Raw genomic sequence first — 21953 nt, forward strand, 5'->3', positions numbered from 1 at the left:
TATTTGGAAAACAAAGAACAGATTTGAATTTCTTCAGCTATTTCAATTAAGCACAAAATTTCAGAATTAAACAATGTCACTAATGGTAAGCAGGTGTTGTGGCCCGCCAGCAGCCTGCACAGATCGTGGCTGATCCCAACGAAGAGGAGGCTGGTGTGGTGTCGTGCCAGCAGCCTGCACAGCCAGTGTTCGTCAGACAGTGAGAGGCTGAAGAGGATGTGGTGCCAAAGACAGAGACTCAACCAGGGCCTTCAGAACCTCCAGAGGTTCCTTCAAGTGGAGAGAGCGAAGTGGAGGAGCCTCTCCTCTATGCTAGAGCACGCAGGGCTGCCAAAAGGCAGGAGTGGCTACTCAGGAGGAGGAGGTCTACTCGAGAGTAGGGCTTGAGGATAATTGGCCACTCAGCCTATTTAAGTCGCACGCCGTTAGTAAGTTTCTTGCTAGAAACAACTCGTATTTATTATCAGTATTTTGGTTTATCATATCTTGTTTTCTGGGCTGGTTGCCAACCTTTGCCCGTCTTTTTTATTCTTGCTACTTAATAAATTTGATAAGGACCGTTGGTGTGTGTCAAAATCCTCGGAAATCTGGAGCTGGGCAGAACAGCAGAAGTACTAAGTGCCCACATTGCTAAACTGTGCTGCAGATGAATCATAATTGTTTTTATTCTAATAGGTATATGCACAAAAACAGAGAAACTACACGAATAAAACGAGATGAAATCAAGAGACTGAAAGAATACCTCACAGTATTGCAGCAGCGATTAGAAAGGTAACAGAACATCTCTAATAGAAGATAATAATAGAATTTAGTTTACTGACTTTTTAAAATTTATATTTGATATAATATAGGTAGCTTTCACTGCCCGAAGTTATTTGTGTGTATTGTCTCTCATAAGTTTAGGCTAATTTTAATTGATGCTTCTTGGCATTAAAATAATCCAGGAGGTATCAATTAAATAATCTTTTAATCTATTAAATGGCAGCTGCTTATCTCAAAGATTTTACTTGGCTGAAAGGCATCTATCTTGTTTGTGTTCTTTTGTAGACCTGTACTGTCCATTCTTAAAAATCACAGTTATGTATCCTCTTTATAAAAAGTGTTCCGGACACTTTTAATGACAAGATTTGATATGTTTTGGCAGATATTTAAGCTACGGTTCCGGTCCTAAACGATTCCCATTGGTAGATGTCCTACAGTATGCGTTGGAGTTTGCATCAAGTAAGCCAGTATGCACATCTCCTATTGAGGATCTTAGTACTAGTGCTGTTCCTAGTGGTCCTCTGTCAACACATGCAATACCAAGGTAAAACTGCCTCTGATGTGTTGAATATTTCTTCTTAAATTTCCTGAATCAATTAATTACATACTAAATGTTTAAGTAATATGAACATTTTCTTAACTATTTGTAAAAGTGATTTTGAAAACTTTTTTTTGGTATGTGCAGCCTTATGTAGTTAATAACACTAATGGATTTGAAATACATGATACTTTTAAAAGTGTCATAATATACCATATTTTTAAACTGCAACAAAAAAAATCACATTACAGAACATTTAATAAAATTGTTCACAATTAAATATAATAAAGATGTACTTAAGTTTCTTAATGTGTAAAACTTAATAACTTTTACAGTTGGGATCAAAAGGATTTCAAAAACTGGAATAGTAAATTTTGAGAAAAATGAAGGATGGGACTGGAATCCCAGGAGCATATTTTTATTTTTTTTTAAATAAAAATAATAGCAACTGTTCTTCGTGTTTTGGGTCTCACAGAAATATAAATATGAACAATTGACACAAATATTAAATATATTGGAGGTTTAATTCTGTTTGTCCATATAATATAGTCTAAAATAATTTTAATAATATTAAGTAATATTTGGAAAAATACATTGCTTCTGTTTACTTTCACTAAATTTTTCGTATTCTTAACAAATGTAGCACAACAGAACAACAGGGGCCTTCTACAGAAACACAGAGCGCAGCACCTACACAGCGATCAGTTATACACAAGCCATTTACACAATCACGGATTCCTCCAGACCTACCCATGCATCCAGCACCACGGCACATAACTGAAGAGGAGCTATCAGTACTCGAGGGCTGTTTACACCGTTGGAGAAAAGAGGTGGAAAATGATACTAGAGGTACAAATTTGGAGTTTGCCTTAAAATATATAGAAATATACTTTGAGAATGAAACAACATTTAGATGATCTAATAAAAAACAACAGTATTTGAATAAAAAGTAAATTTATATTGCATCTCCCAGAGTTCACTGGATAACTGGATGGTACTTTTATAAATTGGATGGGTGAGTGGGTGAGTGGATGATGGTTAAAGATACGTGATAAAATAATATTTCATACTAATTGATATTGAACAAGCCAATGTTATGATACAATTTATAGAAATTCAATTTTAGATAATTCTCAGTAATTATTTTAGAATATGACATTTTTTCTTCTGTTACTTTAGATTTGCAAGAAAGCATAGCTAGAATACAGAGAACAATTGAGTTAATGTACTCTGACAAATCAATGTTGCAAGTAAGTACTCTTTCTGTATAACACAACATTTATTAGTGGTACTTTTTGTACATGTTAAGAGTCTAAATACATATACATTTGCATTACTATCGACACAATGTAAAATGCCTGTGTTTTTGGAGATTAAGATATGAATCTTCAGCACAAACAAGACCTCGTCATGTACTTTCCGATTCCGTTTTTCAGGAGATAAAAATGATTCTCACAGTTTCAGTTTGTGTAGCAATCATGTAATTTATTTTAGTTTTCCCGTTCATAACTTGAATTTGAACTTGCGTGGATATAAAACAGTTATAAGCCGATATATAAAGAAAGCAGTAAATCTAGTTACCAATAAAAGTACAGAATGTATCATTCATTCTCCAAGAATCATATTGCTTATAGGCAGTCTGCTTATGCAGTTTCAAACTGGAACATAAACTAGATATTAATACCCTGTTTAAACATGACAGTGGTCAATACTTGTGAAATCCTTCAGGTATTGGTGAGTGAAATAAAATGCACATGGCATTTTTTAAATCAGATATAGTTAATACCTCATTCATGTGTTTTATATTGCCTGTTTCAGCCATTTACAATCAGTATATAAGTTCAAAGGGATATGCAGTGCTCTGAATGGTAGAAGCATAACAAAATTTACCTGGAAAATCTGCAGTAGAAACATCACTGTTATTGCCAGAATGTAGTTCCACAGCTTTGCATGAGCAGGAAAACAAAAACATTCTTGTATTTTTATTATGACAGAGTTGCTGATCCATCGTATCTTGATTTTATTTGATTTAGGTTCCTTATCGGTTACATGCGGTGTTAGTTCATGAAGGCCAGGCTAATGCAGGACATTATTGGGCATATATTTTTGACAGTTATCAACAGAGGTGGATGAAGTACAATGATATTTCTGTGACAAAATCTACTTGGGAAGAGCTTGAGCGTGACTCATTTGGTGGTTATAGGAATGCAAGTGCTTATTGTTTAATGTATATCAATGATAAAGAACCACTTTTTATACAAGGTAATATATAATATGTTGCTCCCTGTATGTGAATAATTTAATATATTACAGTATTCGTATTACTAAATCAATCACAATTTAATACTTAATATTGCTTGAGACCTAGAGAGGCAAGGAAACTATAGTTTAATCTGAACATGCCTATCTAAATTTTTTGTTGGGATTCAGTTTGGGTACTGTTGAATTGTAAATAAAGGCCTCTGTAAAAGAGAGTTTTCATTGAAAACAACCTTGTAAAGCAGGTATGTACATATATGATACATTGTGAGCTATAAGGGAAGACAAGAGAGAAGTGCCGTTTATTGCATTGTTTCCATTTTCTTCTATCCCTTTCCATACAGTTCTCTAAAGTAGAGTTACCCACATATACTTTAGAAACTACGCCGACTGATTTCTGTCCTAAAATTCTTGCTGAAAAATTATTCATCCAAAGCTTTTCAAAGCATTGATGGTGATGAATAAGAAGGGTGTTAGACCCTTCTCACAACAGTTGACTAACCCACCTGCAAAGCATTATATAGATGGAACAAAATAAAGAATAATAATAAATAATAACCAAGTTTTTTTTTTTAAAAAAAAAATCCTAAATAAAGCTTTAGTCTCCCATTAACTTATAAAGTCTGAACTGTCACCTATGGATGAAATTCATAAAGATTTGATACTCTAAATGGCATTATACCTTTATCTCTTACAGAAGAATTTAACAAGGACACTGGGCATATGGTTTTTGGATTGGATACATTACCTCCTGATTTAAGAGATTTTGTTAAAGAAGACAATAAACGTTTTGAAAAAGAGTTAGAAGAATGGGATGCACAGGTTTCTTTGAAAGCTCAACAAGAAAAAATATCCCCTATGGCTAGGGTGCTTATGTCGTCTACTGCCCAAGGTTAGTAAGGAAAGCAATTTTATAATGCTTTTTTCTTCTATCAAAGTTATAATTAAAAATATCACACTGCAGTAGCAAACATAACCTGCTGTGCCATGAATGCCCAAGAACAAAAGTGTTCCATCTATACTTGATATATATACTGCCTTATCTTTACCTGTGCCAAATAGCAGCTAATACTTCAAATAGAATGTGCCAGCATATTTCTTTTTGCTGTTAGCTAAATCAAGTCCCAAATAGATACCATGCTAACATATTTATAATAGACTTTGCCTTTTTGTCCCCCAAAAATCATGGAGAAGAACCAGAGTATTTGGAACAACCCTCAACAGCTGATTTCTCAAAACAGTTGAAAGAAGACTCTATACGAGCAATCACAAAAGCATTTACTGAACAAGAAGATAAGAATCCTGAAACTATTATGCACATGGTGAGATCCTTAATATATGCATTTTTTTAATTTTGGCTTGCATTAAAACAATCCCACTAGCTCTGTTTTAGTATACTGTATGTAACAGAGTTTGTTTTTCAGCCCCCTCAGACAGTTGTTTACTGACTAATTAAGTCACATTATGGCAAGCTTTGAATTTACGTATTTCTTGATTTCTTTTATCATGTTCTAAGGAAAAACTGTTTTCTTCGCAAAATTTTCTTGATGAGACTAGGTGCTGGTATCTTATTAACAAGTAAAATAACTGCCCCTTTTTGTCAAAGGACATTGAAAATTGGTTTGAATTATGCTTTTAACAAACGTTTTAAATCTCTTGACCTTGCACATAGGCAAAATAATTGGGAAAATTATGAGATTAATGTTTTATTACAAAGCCCTCTTATGTTGCATTACTTGGCTATGAATACTAAGTTGTTTCTACTGTTCAAGATCACAGGAAAATAACTAGAAAGTGATGATGATAAGTTACAACAAAAGTATATATTTCTATCTGTTACTGCATAGTGATAATTTATGTGAACTAATTTTCAAATGAAAAGGTCAGGCAAGTAGATATAGTTTAGAAATAACCATTTCTAGAAATAATAAAATCATGTCCTTGATGTTACATCCAGAAACAATTTTACAGTTGGTCAGCTGCAAAGTAACTGTGCTGACGGAAAAGAATCTTGCCATCATCATTATCTTAGAGTTATATCCAATAGTAAGTTCAGAGCCAGTAATTAATTAGGAGATGCTACTGTGCCAAGGTTAAAGAAGGAGGACTGCACAAAAGCATATGTGCCACTGACTCAGTTTCTTCACAAGAACACAGAGCCACATTGGTAATTTATTTTTCCCAAAGCACTGGTGATAGGCATTGAATTGGCACAAAGAGAAAGGTATTTTGATATAGCATATTAGTAAGGCCATACAAGTGTCTTGCATGACTGAAAAGAAATATTAAATTTATTTTCTCATAAGATGGAAAAAATGCTATAGAAAATCACCTCTGTAATTGGCTATTTTCCTGAAGTAGCCAAAATACCACAAAAAATGGAATTTGAGCATAACTTGCTTTTGGAACATATAGCCAACCAAAAGACTAAATGAGCTGACATGACCTTGCTGCAGATGCTGATGCACTTGAAGTCAAAGATATATGTCTAACTGTTGAAACAGAAAAATGTTACGTTCTTGGATTGATATTCTTACTAATATCAATGTATAGGTGCCAGTTGTTTTGAAATTTACATTTAAAATGATTTCACATTACTTCATTTTAAAACTAATCTTATGCGTCAAAGGAAGAAGTACTGGAGGAAGTTGTACTGAAGGGGAAGGTATTCAGGAAGTATAGATAAGGACAGATAAAAATTAATAAGGAAATATAGGTAACATGCTTTAACCAGATTCAGTATCATAACAAAAGTTATATGTACTTTCAAATAAGAAATTATAAACTACTGTATTTTTCGGAGTATAAGATGCACTTCCTTCCCCAAAAGAGGCTGAAAATTTGGGTGCAATTTTACTCTGAATGTAGCCCCGCCCACCCGCTGGGCCCCACCCTTCAGTTTCTGCGCATCCTCTTCCTTGCTGCAGAGATTGCCACCGACAATGGTTTAGCCATTTTGGGCACCGCGCGTCGCATTTTCAGCCTCCAAGCACTCCGTTTGAGAGCCCTTCTAGGCTGTAGGGATCGCCAAAGCACATTGCAGCTGATCACCACCCAAAAACAATGCATTGGAGGCTGAAAATGCGACGCGTGATATCAAAAATGGCTACCCGGAACAGCTCCTGCCTTCTCTTACCCCTTCCGCACTTCACCTGCTTTAGTCACTGGAGGTTTCTCCGACGATCAGATGTGCTTTTGAAGCTGTTTTTTAGATTCAACAAGGCACTTGTGAGTGAAGCGATGTTCCGCGCTTCGCCTGCTGTTCTCATTGCTGCTCTCTCTGACAATCAGCTGTACTGTTTCAGCTGTGTTGTATTTCAGCCCCAATCAGGCGCGTGTGCTCAAAACCAGCGAACTAATGTGCTGAAGCTGACCAGGCTAAGGATGCTAGCCAGATGAATACCTAGTAGGCAGAATTTTTTCCCCCTATTTTCCTCCCCAAAGACTAAGGTGCGTCTTATACTCTGGTGTGTTTTATACTTCGAAAAATACGGTTGTTAAATATAAATTAAAATAAGCATGGAGTTTTATTTTACTATATTAAATTTGTTTTTATTCTTACTGTTGATACAAAGTATGCTCAGGGGGTCTGGAAATTGAGCTGTTTACAAAATGAAGTAATAAATAGAATACAAATGAACAGAAACATAACAGAATAACAGTTGGAAGGGACCTTGGAGATCTTCATATATTAAAACATTTTCATGTTCATATGGATTACAATAAGCAGACCTGTTCGTTGTTACTAATGATATAGCATCATTTATTTAGGGTTACCTATTAATGATTAATGCTATACTCCATGTCACAAAGAATCGGACATGACTTAATGACTGAACAACAGCAATTAATGATTCTATTTCATAAACATTAAGAAACAGGGAGACAAAGCTATGTTGCTCAAGTCTGAATATGAAGTGTATGTTACTACATACATACAATATATTAATGATAAATGGGTATATTTGTGTTTATAAGCATATTCATTTTAAAGTATGCATTCTTAAATGAGTACTCTGAAAGGAAAAAAATTAAGCAATATCTCTGAAAGCAAAAATTAATAAAGTTAAAACTGTAACATATTCTGATCGGTTTCTTGTCATTTTGAAGAAGAAAACACAAAACTGGGATAAACCCACAACCAGCAAATTTAACCCATCTTGAAGATCCATGTGCATGAAATATGTCCATTACTACTTGGCTAAATCTTTTCCCCCGATTTTTTTTTTTGTGTGTCCTTTTGGATATTGTGACCTTTTAAAAATACTTTATACATTTATAACTCCCTGATAAAAACAAATAATTAAAAATTAAGGATACATATAAATATAGAGTAAGACTGATAACATCCTCACTGCAATTGCAGTTTATCTGATAATTTGATAAATCTATTATCAAATTGATTTTTGTTTTCATTTTTTTAATCTACAGAATTCTCATAATGACCCAATTGGAACAGCTCCAAATCAAAAAGTTGTAGAAGTGACGATTCCTGATATAGGGACTTACGTGGTTGAGTCAGAGGAAGGGGGATATGATGATGAGGTATCATCTTCAACTTGGTCACAAACTATTACATCTTTCATGTGCTGTACATAGGTGCCTGATAAGCCTTTGGCATGCTTGCACATGATAGAAGTTAACTAAGCTTTTGCTTTTTAACAAACTTAAATTCAGTTTGTTTATTGATTTTGACCAAACCAAAAACTGCTGCTGCTTTATTTCTAATGGCACATTTATTTGCATGATATAAAATTAAACTTAGATCATCCAAATATATAAATTTAGAATTTGCACATTGTGTTTGTGATATTATAAATCAGGTAAAAGGTGTGTCCTCACAACATTTAAATTTACAACCACAAATTCTTAAGCATTATTATTATCTAAACATTTCTCACCTTTATTTTTTTGATATATAATTAATATAAACAAAGAATTAAGGACATAACACATTCAAAGATAAAGCTTTAGTTATTAAAGCTAAAAAGTGCATAACCAGTTTTGATACAAAAATTTAAGACTTCAGCCTACGCTTTAAGAATCATACTCTGTTATTGTATACAAGAAGGGCCGGTGCCATGTCTTCCAAGTCATACACTAGTCACAATAGCATATGCCAAAAAATTGATATCTTCATCAAGTAATACGTTACCATACTCCAAAATTTTACCCACACTATTGGAGTTTCTGTATACACCAGCTTCAGCGACCATATAGTTTAAAATGAGTGTCCTTTTATCCATTTAAAATATTCTTAAATCATAAGCTTTTTAACCTTTTTGTTGGTAAGTCAAAATCCTTTAAGATAGTGGTATCAACATCATTCTTCTTGTTGATGTTGTTTTAAGATCATGGGGATTTTTTCTCCTCTACTTAATTCCCAAAACAAGATGACTCATCAAGTGTCTTTATTCTTTACTGGAATTTGCAATATCTTTCTCAAATTATAAACTAATTGTATACAGTACATCCAAAAGTATTTAAGAAAATGAGGCTTTTGGGGTTCAGGTGTTCATAAAGGGTACACAGCAGTTTTGATCATGGAAGTAATCAAGTTCATGGAGATGCTTACAGGGACATCTAACTTTCCATAGGTCCTCACCTTGAAGTTCACATATTACTAGTACCTTTAGGCCAGTTACTTTCATTTAGCTGAGCTTCCTTTTGAGGGTTGTCCATATGGCATTTCAAGGAAGATAGACTGGTAAACCACTTTGAACACCTGGAATAAAATGAGGAAAATGCAACAAATAATTTTTTTTTACAGAAATAGAACTTAAAACAGAAACCATGGTGTTTTGGATTGTGGAATGCTAAGTTAGTTTTCCCATTGGAAGTCTTGAAAGGGAAAATAAAAGGTTTACACATGATTTACACATCTGAAATACATGCCAACCAGCCACACATACCGAAGGGAGGAAAATGATTTATTATGCACACACACACAAACCCTCATTACATTCTGTATCTTACTTTATGAAGGTTGGAAAAAGTTTGAATATCTTGGACATTTAGTAATTCTTTACATATTATTTTTGAGAAATCTAGATTTAAATTCCAGTAGTAACAAAATCATTGTGCCTCACTGCTCCCTGATATGTAGTAAAATTTACTTCCCTTTAGAAGACCATTTGCATGTGCATGAAACGATAAATACATTTTTAAATGCTTGAGATTAGTTCAGACATAAATTTAGATCAGCTAATTAAAGTGATATAACCTACTATATTGAAACCACTGAAGCAAAATCTAAACATTTGCCACTGCAGTTTGTGCATGCAGTTGCTATATGACATGAGTGTGTGGAGGCACATACTGACTTGAATTTATATTTTTCATTGCTCAATATATACATATATGAATCTCCTATGACAGGTTATGCTGACCCCGAACATGCAAGGTATTATAATGGCTATAGGTAAAGCCACGCATATATATGACAGGTGTGGGCCAGAAGCAGGGTTCTTTCAGGTACAATCAATACTTTCAATTTTTCCTTTTCTGACTGTTTTTGTACTTTAATTTGTTCTTTGAATTTTTAGTTTGTTTACATTTAAATGTGTTTTGTTGAAATTTCATCATCCGTACTTGGTAGTATTTTTATAACTATTAATACAGTTTTTACTTTTCCTTGAGATTAGTAAAATTGGAAGCTTTAGTACAAATTTTAGTAAGCGGATACATGATACTGCTTAAGAATTAGTACCCTAATTCAGATATTAAGCACTAATAATAATTATTTAAGTAATAAGGCTTTGTTTTTAATATTATTATTTTAATACTATTTTTAATCTTTTAGAGTCATTAAGAAAGGTTGCAAATGCATTTCCTAAATGAGAAAAAAAGGCTTTGGTGGTTATCTAGTAACCCACACACAGAAAATTGATGAAATTACATATGATATTAGTGCATTTACTCAGTAGGAAAAACAATTATTATGGCTATAAAGTTAAGCCCTTTAAACATAACAAGCCACAGATTTGCTTTCTATTATAATTGCCTAAACCTGCTTTTTGCAATAATTTTACAGTAACTTCAAAATTCAACAGTTGAATTGGTGACTCACATTTCTTTTCTCAATTTTTTTATTAGGCACATAGACCTGTCAATAGATTAACAGACAGATATATCAGTCTTTATTGCTTGAATTAAATTGTACATTTGTCCTAGCACAAATAACAACTGATAGATTTTTTTTCTCCTCTTCTTTCTGCTGATAGCAAACATAAAAACACACATATGTAAAATGCAAAACATACAAACTGTTTTGATCTCAAAATACATGTGGGTTTAGATCATTCTGAAAGTTAAGTGTAAAATTTCTTCTAAATTTATCTTAAAGTGGAAAATCAATTCAACATTCCTGTAATGGTATAGAATTCATATTCTTGTTCTAATTATGCAACCTAAATAAAGAAATTTGTATTAGAGATAGCTAAATAAATTAATAAAAGGAAAGATTACTCATCCCTAAGAGTTATGACCTCAGAAAAGCTACATTTGTAAATAAAATGAAAATGAAAGCCGATTGGAGCCAGTGGAATATGGATCTATTTCCATAATGCAAGAAAACTTCTTTATTTGCTTGTTTCTACTCCATTATAGAAGATTCTGTGTAATATAAAGATGAATGGTATAGCTCTTAAGCATTTCACAGCTTTCCTCTCACACTTGCATTTTATATTATTACATACTTGTTTATTTTTTACTAAAATCTGGGTATATTTAACTCAAAATATAATAAATGGATATATTAAATCCTGCATAGTTCCAAAGCTGTTAACAGTCATTTCCTGGTTCAGTTTTAATGTGAAACCTAAATAATTAAGATATTCCTTGGTATTTGCATAGCAGCACAAAGGGATGGATAAAAGAATTATATGTATACTTATAAACTTGTTTTAGCCTACCATATAAATCCAAAATACACTTGCTTTTTAGTTAAAACATACCATAGCATGGAAATTATCACATTATTTTCATTATAAGTATATATGTTATGAAACTGAGCTACATTCCTAAACAAATAAGATTCCAGATGCATATTTCAAATTATATTGATTCAATGATATATTACGTTGTTTTTGTTTTATGTCTATGTGTCGTATTTTTAATTGTATTACCGTGTTTCTCCAAAAAGACGACCCACCTTGAAAAGAAGCCCTATCATGTTTTTGAGCGCATGTGATCAAATTAAGCCCTACCCACAAAATTAGCTCTAATTAAGACACCTGCCTCGCCTTCTTCTGCAGTTGCTTTGACCGCTTGCCGCCACTCGCACACATTGCCCTGGCCTCCTTTTCACCAGATCTGGAGCTCTGTTATCGGCTGCAGATGTGTTCCACCAGGCATCTGAAAGCAAAACAGGCCAGAGCGATGCATGCAAGTGGCGGCAAACAGCTGTAGAAGAAGTGGGCCAGCAGCAGGCTCCTGCTGGGTGGGGCTGTAGGTGCATCTGCCACGAGGTGAGTCAATAATTAGAACCCTCCAAAAAGAAGGCCTAGACATTTTTTCGAGGGTCAAAAGAAAATAAGACCTGGCCTTCTTTTTGGAGAAACACGATACTGTTGTATATGACTGTGTAGGAAACAATGATAGCACATTCTTATGAATCCTGTTTATTTTTCATTTCTTTAAAAACACTTCAGTTCTTTGCTTTGTGTATAAAGGATGTATGTAGTGTAACTTGTTTATTATATTCTAGCAGATGCATGTTTATTAAACACTGTTTGGATGCAGTCCAGTGCTAATGTAGAACTAACTTTGATTAAATGTTTCGACTATGCAGTGCAGTATAAAACATTGGTCTGATACTATGCTTTCTATTATTTTTTAAAATCCATTTTACTTAGAAATAAAAAAAGTTTACATTTAACTTCAATAGATTTTTGTTATACATTAACACAAAAACAACATTTGTAACCCAAATTTATTTCTAAAGAAATGTTAATTAGCAGCCTGTATTTTAAGGGTATTTTAATATGCCGAGAGCCCATATGTTTTAATACAATAAGATCTTTAGTTTTGAAAATGGACAATTCAATAACATCCAATTTCATTTTGTATTAAGGCAATAAAATTTGAATATGCAAGATTACTCAAACTGGCCCAAGAAGACACACCACCTGAGCGTGATTATCGTTTGCATCATGCAATTGTATACTTCATCCAGAATCAGGCCCCGAAGAAAATAATTGAGCGAACGTTGTTGGAGCAGTTTGCAGATCACAATTTAAGCTTTGATGAAAGGTAATTTTGTAAGCAGGCTTGCATCAAAAAATTTTAAACAAAGATTCTTAAGGAGTATAAAACTCCTACGTATCATTGGTGTAAATGGATCAGCTTTTTTAAAAAAAATATTTTGTAAAAATAGTTATTTTTTCTAATTCATAGTGATCCAGACTGTATTCAATTACCAAATTTGAATATAGTTAATGTTTTATTTATGCTAAATGTTAGTGAAATAAAGTCTATTATTAATACATTTTATTTGAATATTCCTTCCACACGCCAGGAAAATATATGAAACAGTCATATGGTATTCTTGGTTGAAAGAACTGTGTTTGATTTTCAGTAATATTGAAAAGTTTTAAGAAAAGCTGTAATGCCATACTGCAATTGTAGCCCCACCTTGTGACACTTCATTATGTTTAACTTAGTATAGATGTAGAAGTCAAGCTGACCCTTTCACACACCAAAATGCAATTTTCGATCTAAAGCCTTGCTCGCAATAGCAATAGCACTTAAACTTATATACCGCTTCATAGTGCTTTACAGAACTCTCTAAGTGGTTTACAGAGTCAGCATATTGCCCCCAACAATCTGGGTCCTCATTTTATTGACTTTGGAAAAATGGAAAGCTGAATCAACCTTGAGCTGGTTAGGATCGAATTCCTGGCAGTGGGCAAAGTCAGTCAGTCTGTAATACTTCATTCTAACCACGGCATCACCACTACAAGTAGGTTGATCTTATTGTAAAATAAATGTAGGGAGTAGCAGATATATCTGAAACCAAAGCTATCAATTCTTTGCCTGGAATGTTACTGTTAGGTTTGATGCTCTGAAGCATGACTAACATGATTTTCATTAATTTATTTTTTTTTACTTCCTAAGGTGCCGTAATGTGATGAAAGTGGCTCAAGCCAAACTTCAAATGATAAAGCCAGATGAAGTCAACATGGAAGATTATGAGGTTAGGCTTCTGCTTTGAAACTTGTTTTGTAAATTGTATTTTAACCTACAGAACAGTCAAAAGCTTCAATACAGCCACAATTATTTTATAACCAATTGTTGGACATTTTTATAAAACTAGTGGCTAGAACTACCTGGGCTTAATTTTAAACTTGCTTGCAGTCATATTTATGCGTAAAACAGGAATTAAAAAAGAGTGGTAAACATAAAAAAATTCAAGTCAGTAAAGTGACTTGTACTTTTGGTTTTTCTCATTGACGTGAATGGCTTAAGTAAGTAAAATTAGTGAATTTAATATTTATTTCTCTTTTTGTCATTTCTATGCAGTGGTGGCACCAAGAGTACAGAAATTTCAGAGATACAACAATATATCTCATGGTGGGATTGGAATTTTTTCAAAAAAGGAAGTAAGAAAATCCAAAAAATTATTAAATTAAAATTAATACAATAGATTTGAAACTATTATCTACTCCCAAGGAAAGTTTATTATATTGCAACTTAAATACTGTATTAAATTTAGAAACTTTATAAGATAGTACAAAATTTTCAGATTTTTCTCCACTGCAACTAATCTTAATGGTGAAGGATTCCTAATGTAGACAGTGTATCAGTTATTCTCTTTAAAGAAGGATGATGATATATAAATGAGTACTATACCAGAGCTTGCAAACTTTAATTTCTTCTATAAACAATGACCAATGAATCATTTTTCTTATTTTCCTTTTTTTTTTTCTAAGCTATAATTTTTTTAAAATTTATATTTTTTGTTTCTAACAAAACAGAAAATGGTTTGTGAAAGAAATAGTTTTAAATATTGGAACATATTTAACATACACTGGTTGTTTTCCAAGTACAATTTCAGGTGCTGGTACTAGGAAACAGAGAGAAAGAAAGATGATAGATGAAATTTTGTATGTTACCGTCAATGTCTGAAATTAGACATTTTATAGAATGCCTAGGAAATGCATAGAATGCCAAAAATGGGACTTTGGGGTCTCTCTCTCTCTCTCTCTCTCTCTCTCTCTCTCTCTCTCTCTCTCTCTCTCTCTCTCTCTCTCTCTCTCTCTCTCTCTCTCTCTCTCTCTCTCTCTCTCTCTCTCTCTCTCCCCCTCCCTCCCTCCCTCCCTCCCTCCCTCCCTCCCTCTCTCTCTCTCTCTCTCCCTCCCTCCCTCTCTCTCTCTCTCTCTCTCTTTCTTTCCCATAAAAAAGTCCTGTTCTTTATTTTAAATTTCTTCTCCCATTTTCATATACATGTTTTCAATAAAGGTGTCAAGCCGCTTATGGTTAGGATTAGGATTAGAAAAACTCAAATAGTGCAAGATCAGAAAATGTGATCTGGGTCATAGAATTGCCAAGAGTTGGACTTGACTGAATAGATAACACCTTCATCACTAACTCTTTTCATGACTCCTTCATCACCAACCCTAACTCTTTTCATGACTCTCTTTTCATACTTTGCCTGAATAGTTCTTATCATTCTGCATAATGCATAGGTACTGTATACAGTGCCTAGGAAAAGTATATAGAATATTAAAACAACGCAGACATTTCATACTTTACCTAAAAACATCACGTATTCTATAGATTCCCTAAGCATTCTCTACAAAGTCAGCTTTTCATACGATGGATGGATGGATGGATGGATGGATGGATGGATGGATGGATGGATGGATGGATTAGACAGACAGACAGACAGACAGACAGACAATCATACATAAACTGTATTTTTTCTTTACAATATAAAGATTTAAGCAATCTTATTGTTTTATTCCAATGTTTTGTATATGCCTAAATATTGATTATATGATGGTATACATAAAATGTATATACATATTATTAAAATGATCTTGATGGCATTTGAAAATATTTTTAATTTGTTTTCTAGTTTTAAGGAAGCTTTGTTATATCTTATATGTGCATATCACAAGAATAAAGAACTATCAGCAAATGGTTTGTATAGGGGGCATGATGAAGAACTGATATCCCATTACAGAAGAGAATGTTTGCTGGTAAGTAAAATTCACATTTGAGATTCCCATGATTCCAGTAGGGTATAATTTTTATTTTTTTAATAAAATCGTAATCAGTTCAAAAATCACTCTTAATAAAATGCCAATCTTGCTTATTAAGATGAGAGGATTGAGACGACTTTAAGTTTTTCAAATTTAGTTTGCTGTCATGTTGTTTGAACTGTATTGCATTCTTTGTTCGGTGGGGTTATTACTTATACTGAAGTTACCTCTATACCTTTTTGCATGGGGAGAAAAGTCTATTTGAAAAATTGGATCTCTCTGGAAGTAGTATAAATATTTACTGTTTTGTGGTTGTTTTTTACTGCATGAAGAAATTAAATGAGTGTGCTGCTGCACAGTTTGAATCTGGAGATGATCAACAGGTAAATAAGGGCCTGGAAATTATGAATGAGCTTATCGTCCCTTGTCTACCGTTATTGCTGGTGGATGAAACAGAGGAAAAGGATATTGTTGCTGTGGAAGATATGAGAAACAGGTGGTGTTCATACCTTGGACAAGAAATGGAGCGTAAGTTGCCTCTGGATATAACTTTTTAGATATATGATATATAGTAATTCTATAAATAATTAGAATAAATTGCATTTCCTGGATTTGCACGTATCACTTGAATACAAAGCAAAATATCTTGAATTTCTATTCAGGTAGGAGTGATTTGAATATATCCTTAAAGTTAATGCCTGGGAAATGGGGAGAGAAATTGGGTTGTCATCGTGAAAAAGTTAACATATTTTACTATTGATAGGCACAGTCAGTCAGGTTGATCAAAAAGCAAAATACATACTTATTAAATTTAATGTATTGTATTATTTACATTTGGTAAGGATACAAACTCTGTATGATAAAACCTAGACATACACCATGTTTTACTATTAAAATTTCTTGCTAAGTTGTCATGAGGTGATCCATTGAACGATCCATTAGATTTAGTGGATAGGGTGACACTGGAAAGTTTGTTCTTATTATTAATCTTGCTCTTTAGAATGCAATAATTCTTTTCATCTTAGAGATATGGATTTGCAGTCACAGGAAACAGTTTTATAACTATAACTAGAATCAATCATCACTGAGAGATCTTATATAAGATGTTTTACTTGCTCCTTTGATAATTGAGAAAAAAAGTTCCAAAACTATTTATAGATAACTACATTTTTTCTTTACAGCTAATTTACAAGAAAAATTGACGGATTTTCTGCCAAAATTGCTAGATTGTTCTACAGAAATTAAAGGCTTCAATGACTCACCAAAATTACCTTCTTATTCCACCAATGAACTGTGTGAGCGTTTTGCCCGAATCATGTTGTCACTCAGTCGAACTCCAGCTGATGGAAGATAAACACGGAAGACCTTCCTTAAGCACACTCTATAAACTGTTTTTTTTATTCTTAATCCTTGCCTTCCTGTCACAGGAGTTGCTTGTTGCTGCTATAGTTTTTAACTCTTTCATTTTAATAACTGTAAGAAAAGAAAGACGATTGTACAGAAGTTAGCCAGACTGCAGGCAATATTACTGAGAATCGCATGGTGCTCAGTTCCTAGTCAGCCAGAATTTGTGCAACATTACAAGTCTGATTTATTTTGGCAAACCTGCTTTTTTGCCACTTACCTGTTACAGTATTATTTTACTTTTAACTTAAGATCTTTTACTTCATGAACAGTTACCTGTTCGGTCTGGACTATTCTGTGACTCCATCAATTTTAAAGTGACCAGTGTAAAATACATGATACCTGGTAGCTTGTAAATTACATCAAAGAATAAAAAAGTTTTATTTATGGCTACTTTGGTTGCAAATGAATTATATTTTTTTAAATGAGAAATTTATATTTGTGAATTATAAACCTGCATTTTATATATGGTATATAGCATAATTGATATATTGATAATGATAAGTAGTGCAGGCAAGCATAAGATCCTTGGAAAAATTGTTAGTGTTTAAACTATATGTTGAATACTTAGCATACAGAAAGTTTCAGGCATTTGGACGCCAATGTCCTCAGCCTATCAAGTTGTAATTCTCTGGTGGTCATTGGCTTCCATTTCAGAACCAAGTGGTTGTCTAAATTAATAAGTGACCCTGGTATTGGTCCTACCTGCGTACCTAGTTTATCTGAATCACACAGACTTTACAGGACACATGTTCTCAGTTCTTTAAATTGGAAGAATAACCACTGCACAAATAACTTTAGGACTTTGATAGCAGACACTAGGCAGAATAAGGGCAATAGGAATTACATGTAGTCCTCGATTTACAACAGTTCATTTAGTGACTGTTCAAAATTACAGCAGCATTGAAAAAAATGACTTAGGACTGCTTTACACACTTAAGATGGTTGCATTATCCCCATGGTTACATGATCAAGATTCAAATGCTTGGCAACTGACTCATATTTATGATGGGGTCATGTGATCATTTTTTGTGACTTTCTGACAAGCAATGGGGAACCCAGATTCAATTAACTCTGTGACTTACAATTTCAGTGATTCACTTAACAATTGTGGCAATAAAGGTCGTAAAATGGGCCAAAACTCACTTAACAATTATCTCAACAACAGGAAATTTTGGTCTCAATTATGGATGTAAGTTGAGGACTACCTGTACTGCTGTTTTCCATAATGTAGTTTCTGTGTCCTCTGTATAAAATTATGTGAAGGTAAATTGCAATTTCCATTTAAGGGTTATTTACATTATTTCTCATCTATTGCTAGAAATACATGGCTGACATATTAGAAAAACACAAATTGATAGGGATTTTTAAGATGAATTTGCAAATATGAATAATATAGTTAAACACTTTTCTATTATCAGTCATAATTTAAAATGTTAAATTACACATACATAACTGCAATTGTTGCCAATTTTTCCTGTGCAAAGAAATGTTTATTTACATTAAATAACACTAACAGAAAAATCAGTGTATTGCTTTAATTTATAAGTGATTTATGTGGTCAAGAGGTAACATGTTTATATTTCCCTGTAAGTCTCAAGACACCTTTGCAAATAATTTCTGCAGTGATTAGGTTATTATCAAATACATGCAAATAAATAAATTGAAATGCTTCAGTAACCACCTAAACATTAATTTTTTTCAATGTTAAGTCATTAAGCAAGCAAAACTCAATATCGCTTTTTTATAAGAAGCAGTGCAGAAGTGTTTTGATAATATATATCTATCCAAGCCAACAACATGGTAACTTCAAATTTGAAACATCTGAATATATATGATAATGAATTCATTATTTTTGCTGGTAACTTGTTTAATTTCAATTTTATTTTTATGAGATATGATAATAAGAGGTATATTGTAACAATATATATTATATTGTTTCTTACATATGTAAAGACATATATATCTTTATAAATACAGTAAAACCTCTGGTCACGAATGCTTCCGACTACAACCAAATCAGGTTTCAACGAAAAGATTCACTTTTTTTTTCCCCGCAGCCAATTTCCCCTTCCACGCCATTTTTTTTTGTAAGTGCCAAATTTCCAAAATTAGGTTCGGATCATGACCAAATTGGTTTGTGATCAAAGTTATGGAACAAATTATGGTCGTGACCAGAGGTTCTACTGTAACTCCATTTCCAGGATTCTGGGTGATTATACAGAGGGAAATTCTATTAATTCAAAACCAGTAAAACATAATAGAAATTAAATAGGTCTGTTGAATAAGACACAGAATCATTCTATAATTGTTCTTTCATCTACTCCTTTCCTCTCCATAAGAATGCAAATCAAGAAATAACATTTTAAAGATAAATCAAGAAATTGACTTACTTAATTTTCATAAATTAAGTGATATGATATAGGTATATGATACCTATATCATGTCACTTAAGAGTAAGTTCTGGATCTGGAATCCTGTAGATCAGGGTGTCAAACTGGCAGCCCGCGGGTCAGATGCATTACACACAGACCATGCCCACCCCAACTCTGCAAAGGCAAAAACATTGTGATACCTCATATGATATCATGTGACGTGATTGAGTTTGACACCTGTGTTCTAGATCCTTTTTAGTATTTTGTAATTTACAATTTTGTATTATTGCTATACTAATTCAAGTCATCAGTAATAAATTCTTCATAGAAGAGAAAAATAGATTTTTTAAAAAAAGATAGGCACAATATTATCTCAATGTTAGACTTTTGGAATTACCAGTGCTTATTTATTAAATATTTGTTAAAAATTACATGATAGACAAACTGAACTAAAATACTTCCTTTACTATTCAGTTGTTCGCCAACCCTACCTGTTGCGATTTCTTAAATTTTAAAATAAAAAATCATGTTAATAGATAACAATACTGAAGCATTTTGGTGGTCTTTTGAAGTACATAATTCCTCCTATTTGCTTTTGTTTTACTAATGTTAGCTTAATGGATAATAGCCTAAATTGTTCTTTATTGGATTATTTTTAATTATCCATTATTTTCCATTTTAGTTCTGTAAGAGACCTATTTCTTTATATAGAACAAAATAATTCCTTGGTTTATTTAAAAAGGCCTTTACAGCCTTAGTTTTATCGATTTTCACTCAGGAGTGAACAGCCCTGGATAATACACAGAAGTTCTCATTTTAGCAACCATTTGAGATTATGACAGTATAAACAAAGTAGCTTTGCAAGCAATCATTAACATTTATTATTATCACAACATCCTGACACATGATTGTCATTTCTGTTCTTCACAATTGGCTTGCAGCAAGCAGAGTTATTAGCGAAGTGGAAGTAAAAGTTGTGTTCACATGATGTGTCACCTAATGATCACAACACTTTGCTTAACATCCGAAAGAGAAGTGAGGTTGTAAACTTGTTATGGTCACATGGTTTTCTATCTACTATCTGTGGTGCTTAGTGGTGGATTTCCCAATTGTGATCAGTAAGTAAGGACTATCTCTAATAGTATTTTATGCTGGAGGAATCTATTTAATCCCACTTTCAACTGATTATGGAAATACTTCCTAGCAATTTTAAAGTTGAATGTGTATGGTTTATTATCAGAGGGACCATTTTATGAGTAAATCATTATGACTTTTACATGAAAAAGCTACTTTATGTGGATTTAGGATAGTGAACTCTAGGAATGCATTCATTGTGACAGCAGATTTCTGGATTTTTAGTAGAGTCTTCCCACTATCCCTATATGGAAATAGTTTGGATAGAAACTAGCACTTTTCTAATTTCACCCTTCCTTTTAGAAATAATTGGAATTAATATATTCATATGGAAAGACATGTTTAGTCAATCCCACAACATTTTAAAATTTTTATAATACATAAAGGACAGTTATTAAAATTCTCAGTTGCAATTATGTAAGCATATGTAATTGTGTTAAATGTTCTCTTTTTTGAGATGAGTCTTTTTTGTCAAGCCATCTAATTCATAGAAGAAAAATTAACTGTTCCTTGACCCTCTTCTTTACAACCAAATGATATCAGGAGTTAAGATCAAAGCTTCAGTTACTGGCATCCTACTGTCTTGTACTACGTTTCAGAAAATGACGGGTTCTTAGTTTTGCTCTCAAAATTCATAGTTCTACCATTTCTAACCTTTCCCACCAGTAAAATATACTAGATATAATCTCTGAGAGTTTATTGGAGGGTAGACTGGGAAGAAGAGAGGAATTTTTTGACATGCAGGCACAGTTCTTCTCTATGGCAATATCCAATATATGCAATACATGGCCTTAGCAAAACTGTACATGCAAGTTCCACGCAGATGATTTCAAATGGAAGTTTTTACATTTGTAGTGTCACTCCTTCCCTTCCTCTCCCACACAGCTTCTTTCTCTGCTTTCATTTCTGGCTTCATTTCTATCAAGAAGATGGAAAAATAACTTTCCTGGATACATTTCATCACCATTGACAAACTGTCTTCACCAACCTCTAGTCTGAAAACTACAACCCTTTCCATCAGCTATTTTACTCAGCAGATCAGCTTGCTACTTCTGAATCTTAAACTACAAATTCTTCCTCAATACAGAACTATCAGTCCATGCTTCTTAGTCTAATGAGGAGAGCAACTAGTGATGACATAATAGCAGTCTTCCAATATTAACATATGAAAATGTATCAAAGAGATATCTAACATAGAACTAAGGAAAAATTTGCTGATTTAACAGGGTCTTTAGAAGTTTTGTGTGCTCCACTACACATTTTTAATAGATTGGA

General features: G+C 33.1%; 1 protein-coding gene across 12 annotated transcripts in view; it reads left to right on the forward strand.

The window, feature by feature from the left end:
• The window catches only part of USP25 (ubiquitin specific peptidase 25), a 63237-nt gene extending 44544 nt beyond the window's left edge, over positions 1-18693 (forward strand). For 3 of the 12 annotated variants that reach the window (XM_034423602.3, XM_087895038.1, XM_087895040.1), the window contains 13 exons: positions 676-771; positions 1145-1306; positions 1944-2149; positions 2480-2550; positions 3334-3562; positions 4257-4451; positions 4754-4881; positions 12633-12811; positions 13676-13754; positions 14081-14160; positions 15639-15762; positions 16098-16293; positions 16947-18693. In XM_034423602.3, coding sequence (XP_034279493.2) covers positions 676-771; positions 1145-1306; positions 1944-2149; positions 2480-2550; positions 3334-3562; positions 4257-4451; positions 4754-4881; positions 12633-12811; positions 13676-13754; positions 14081-14160; positions 15639-15762; positions 16098-16293; positions 16947-17119 — 1918 coding nt within the window. In that variant the 3' untranslated portion in view covers positions 17120-18693. Of the gene's footprint in view, positions 1-675; positions 772-1144; positions 1307-1943; positions 2150-2479; positions 2551-3333; positions 3563-4256; positions 4452-4750; positions 4882-7990; positions 8105-9937; positions 10034-12632; positions 12812-13675; positions 13755-14080; positions 14161-15638; positions 15763-16097; positions 16294-16946 lie in introns of all 12 variants that reach the window. The other 9 variants (XM_034423273.3, XM_087895037.1, XM_034423528.3 and 6 more) reach the window with 7 other exon arrangements.
• The last annotated feature ends 3260 nt before the right edge of the window (positions 18694-21953 follow it).

Source organism: Pantherophis guttatus, chromosome 5 (assembly GCF_059756535.1).
Source record: "Pantherophis guttatus breed Tessera chromosome 5, ASM5975653v1, whole genome shotgun sequence".
Classification (NCBI taxonomy): Eukaryota; Metazoa; Chordata; class Lepidosauria; order Squamata; family Colubridae; genus Pantherophis; species Pantherophis guttatus.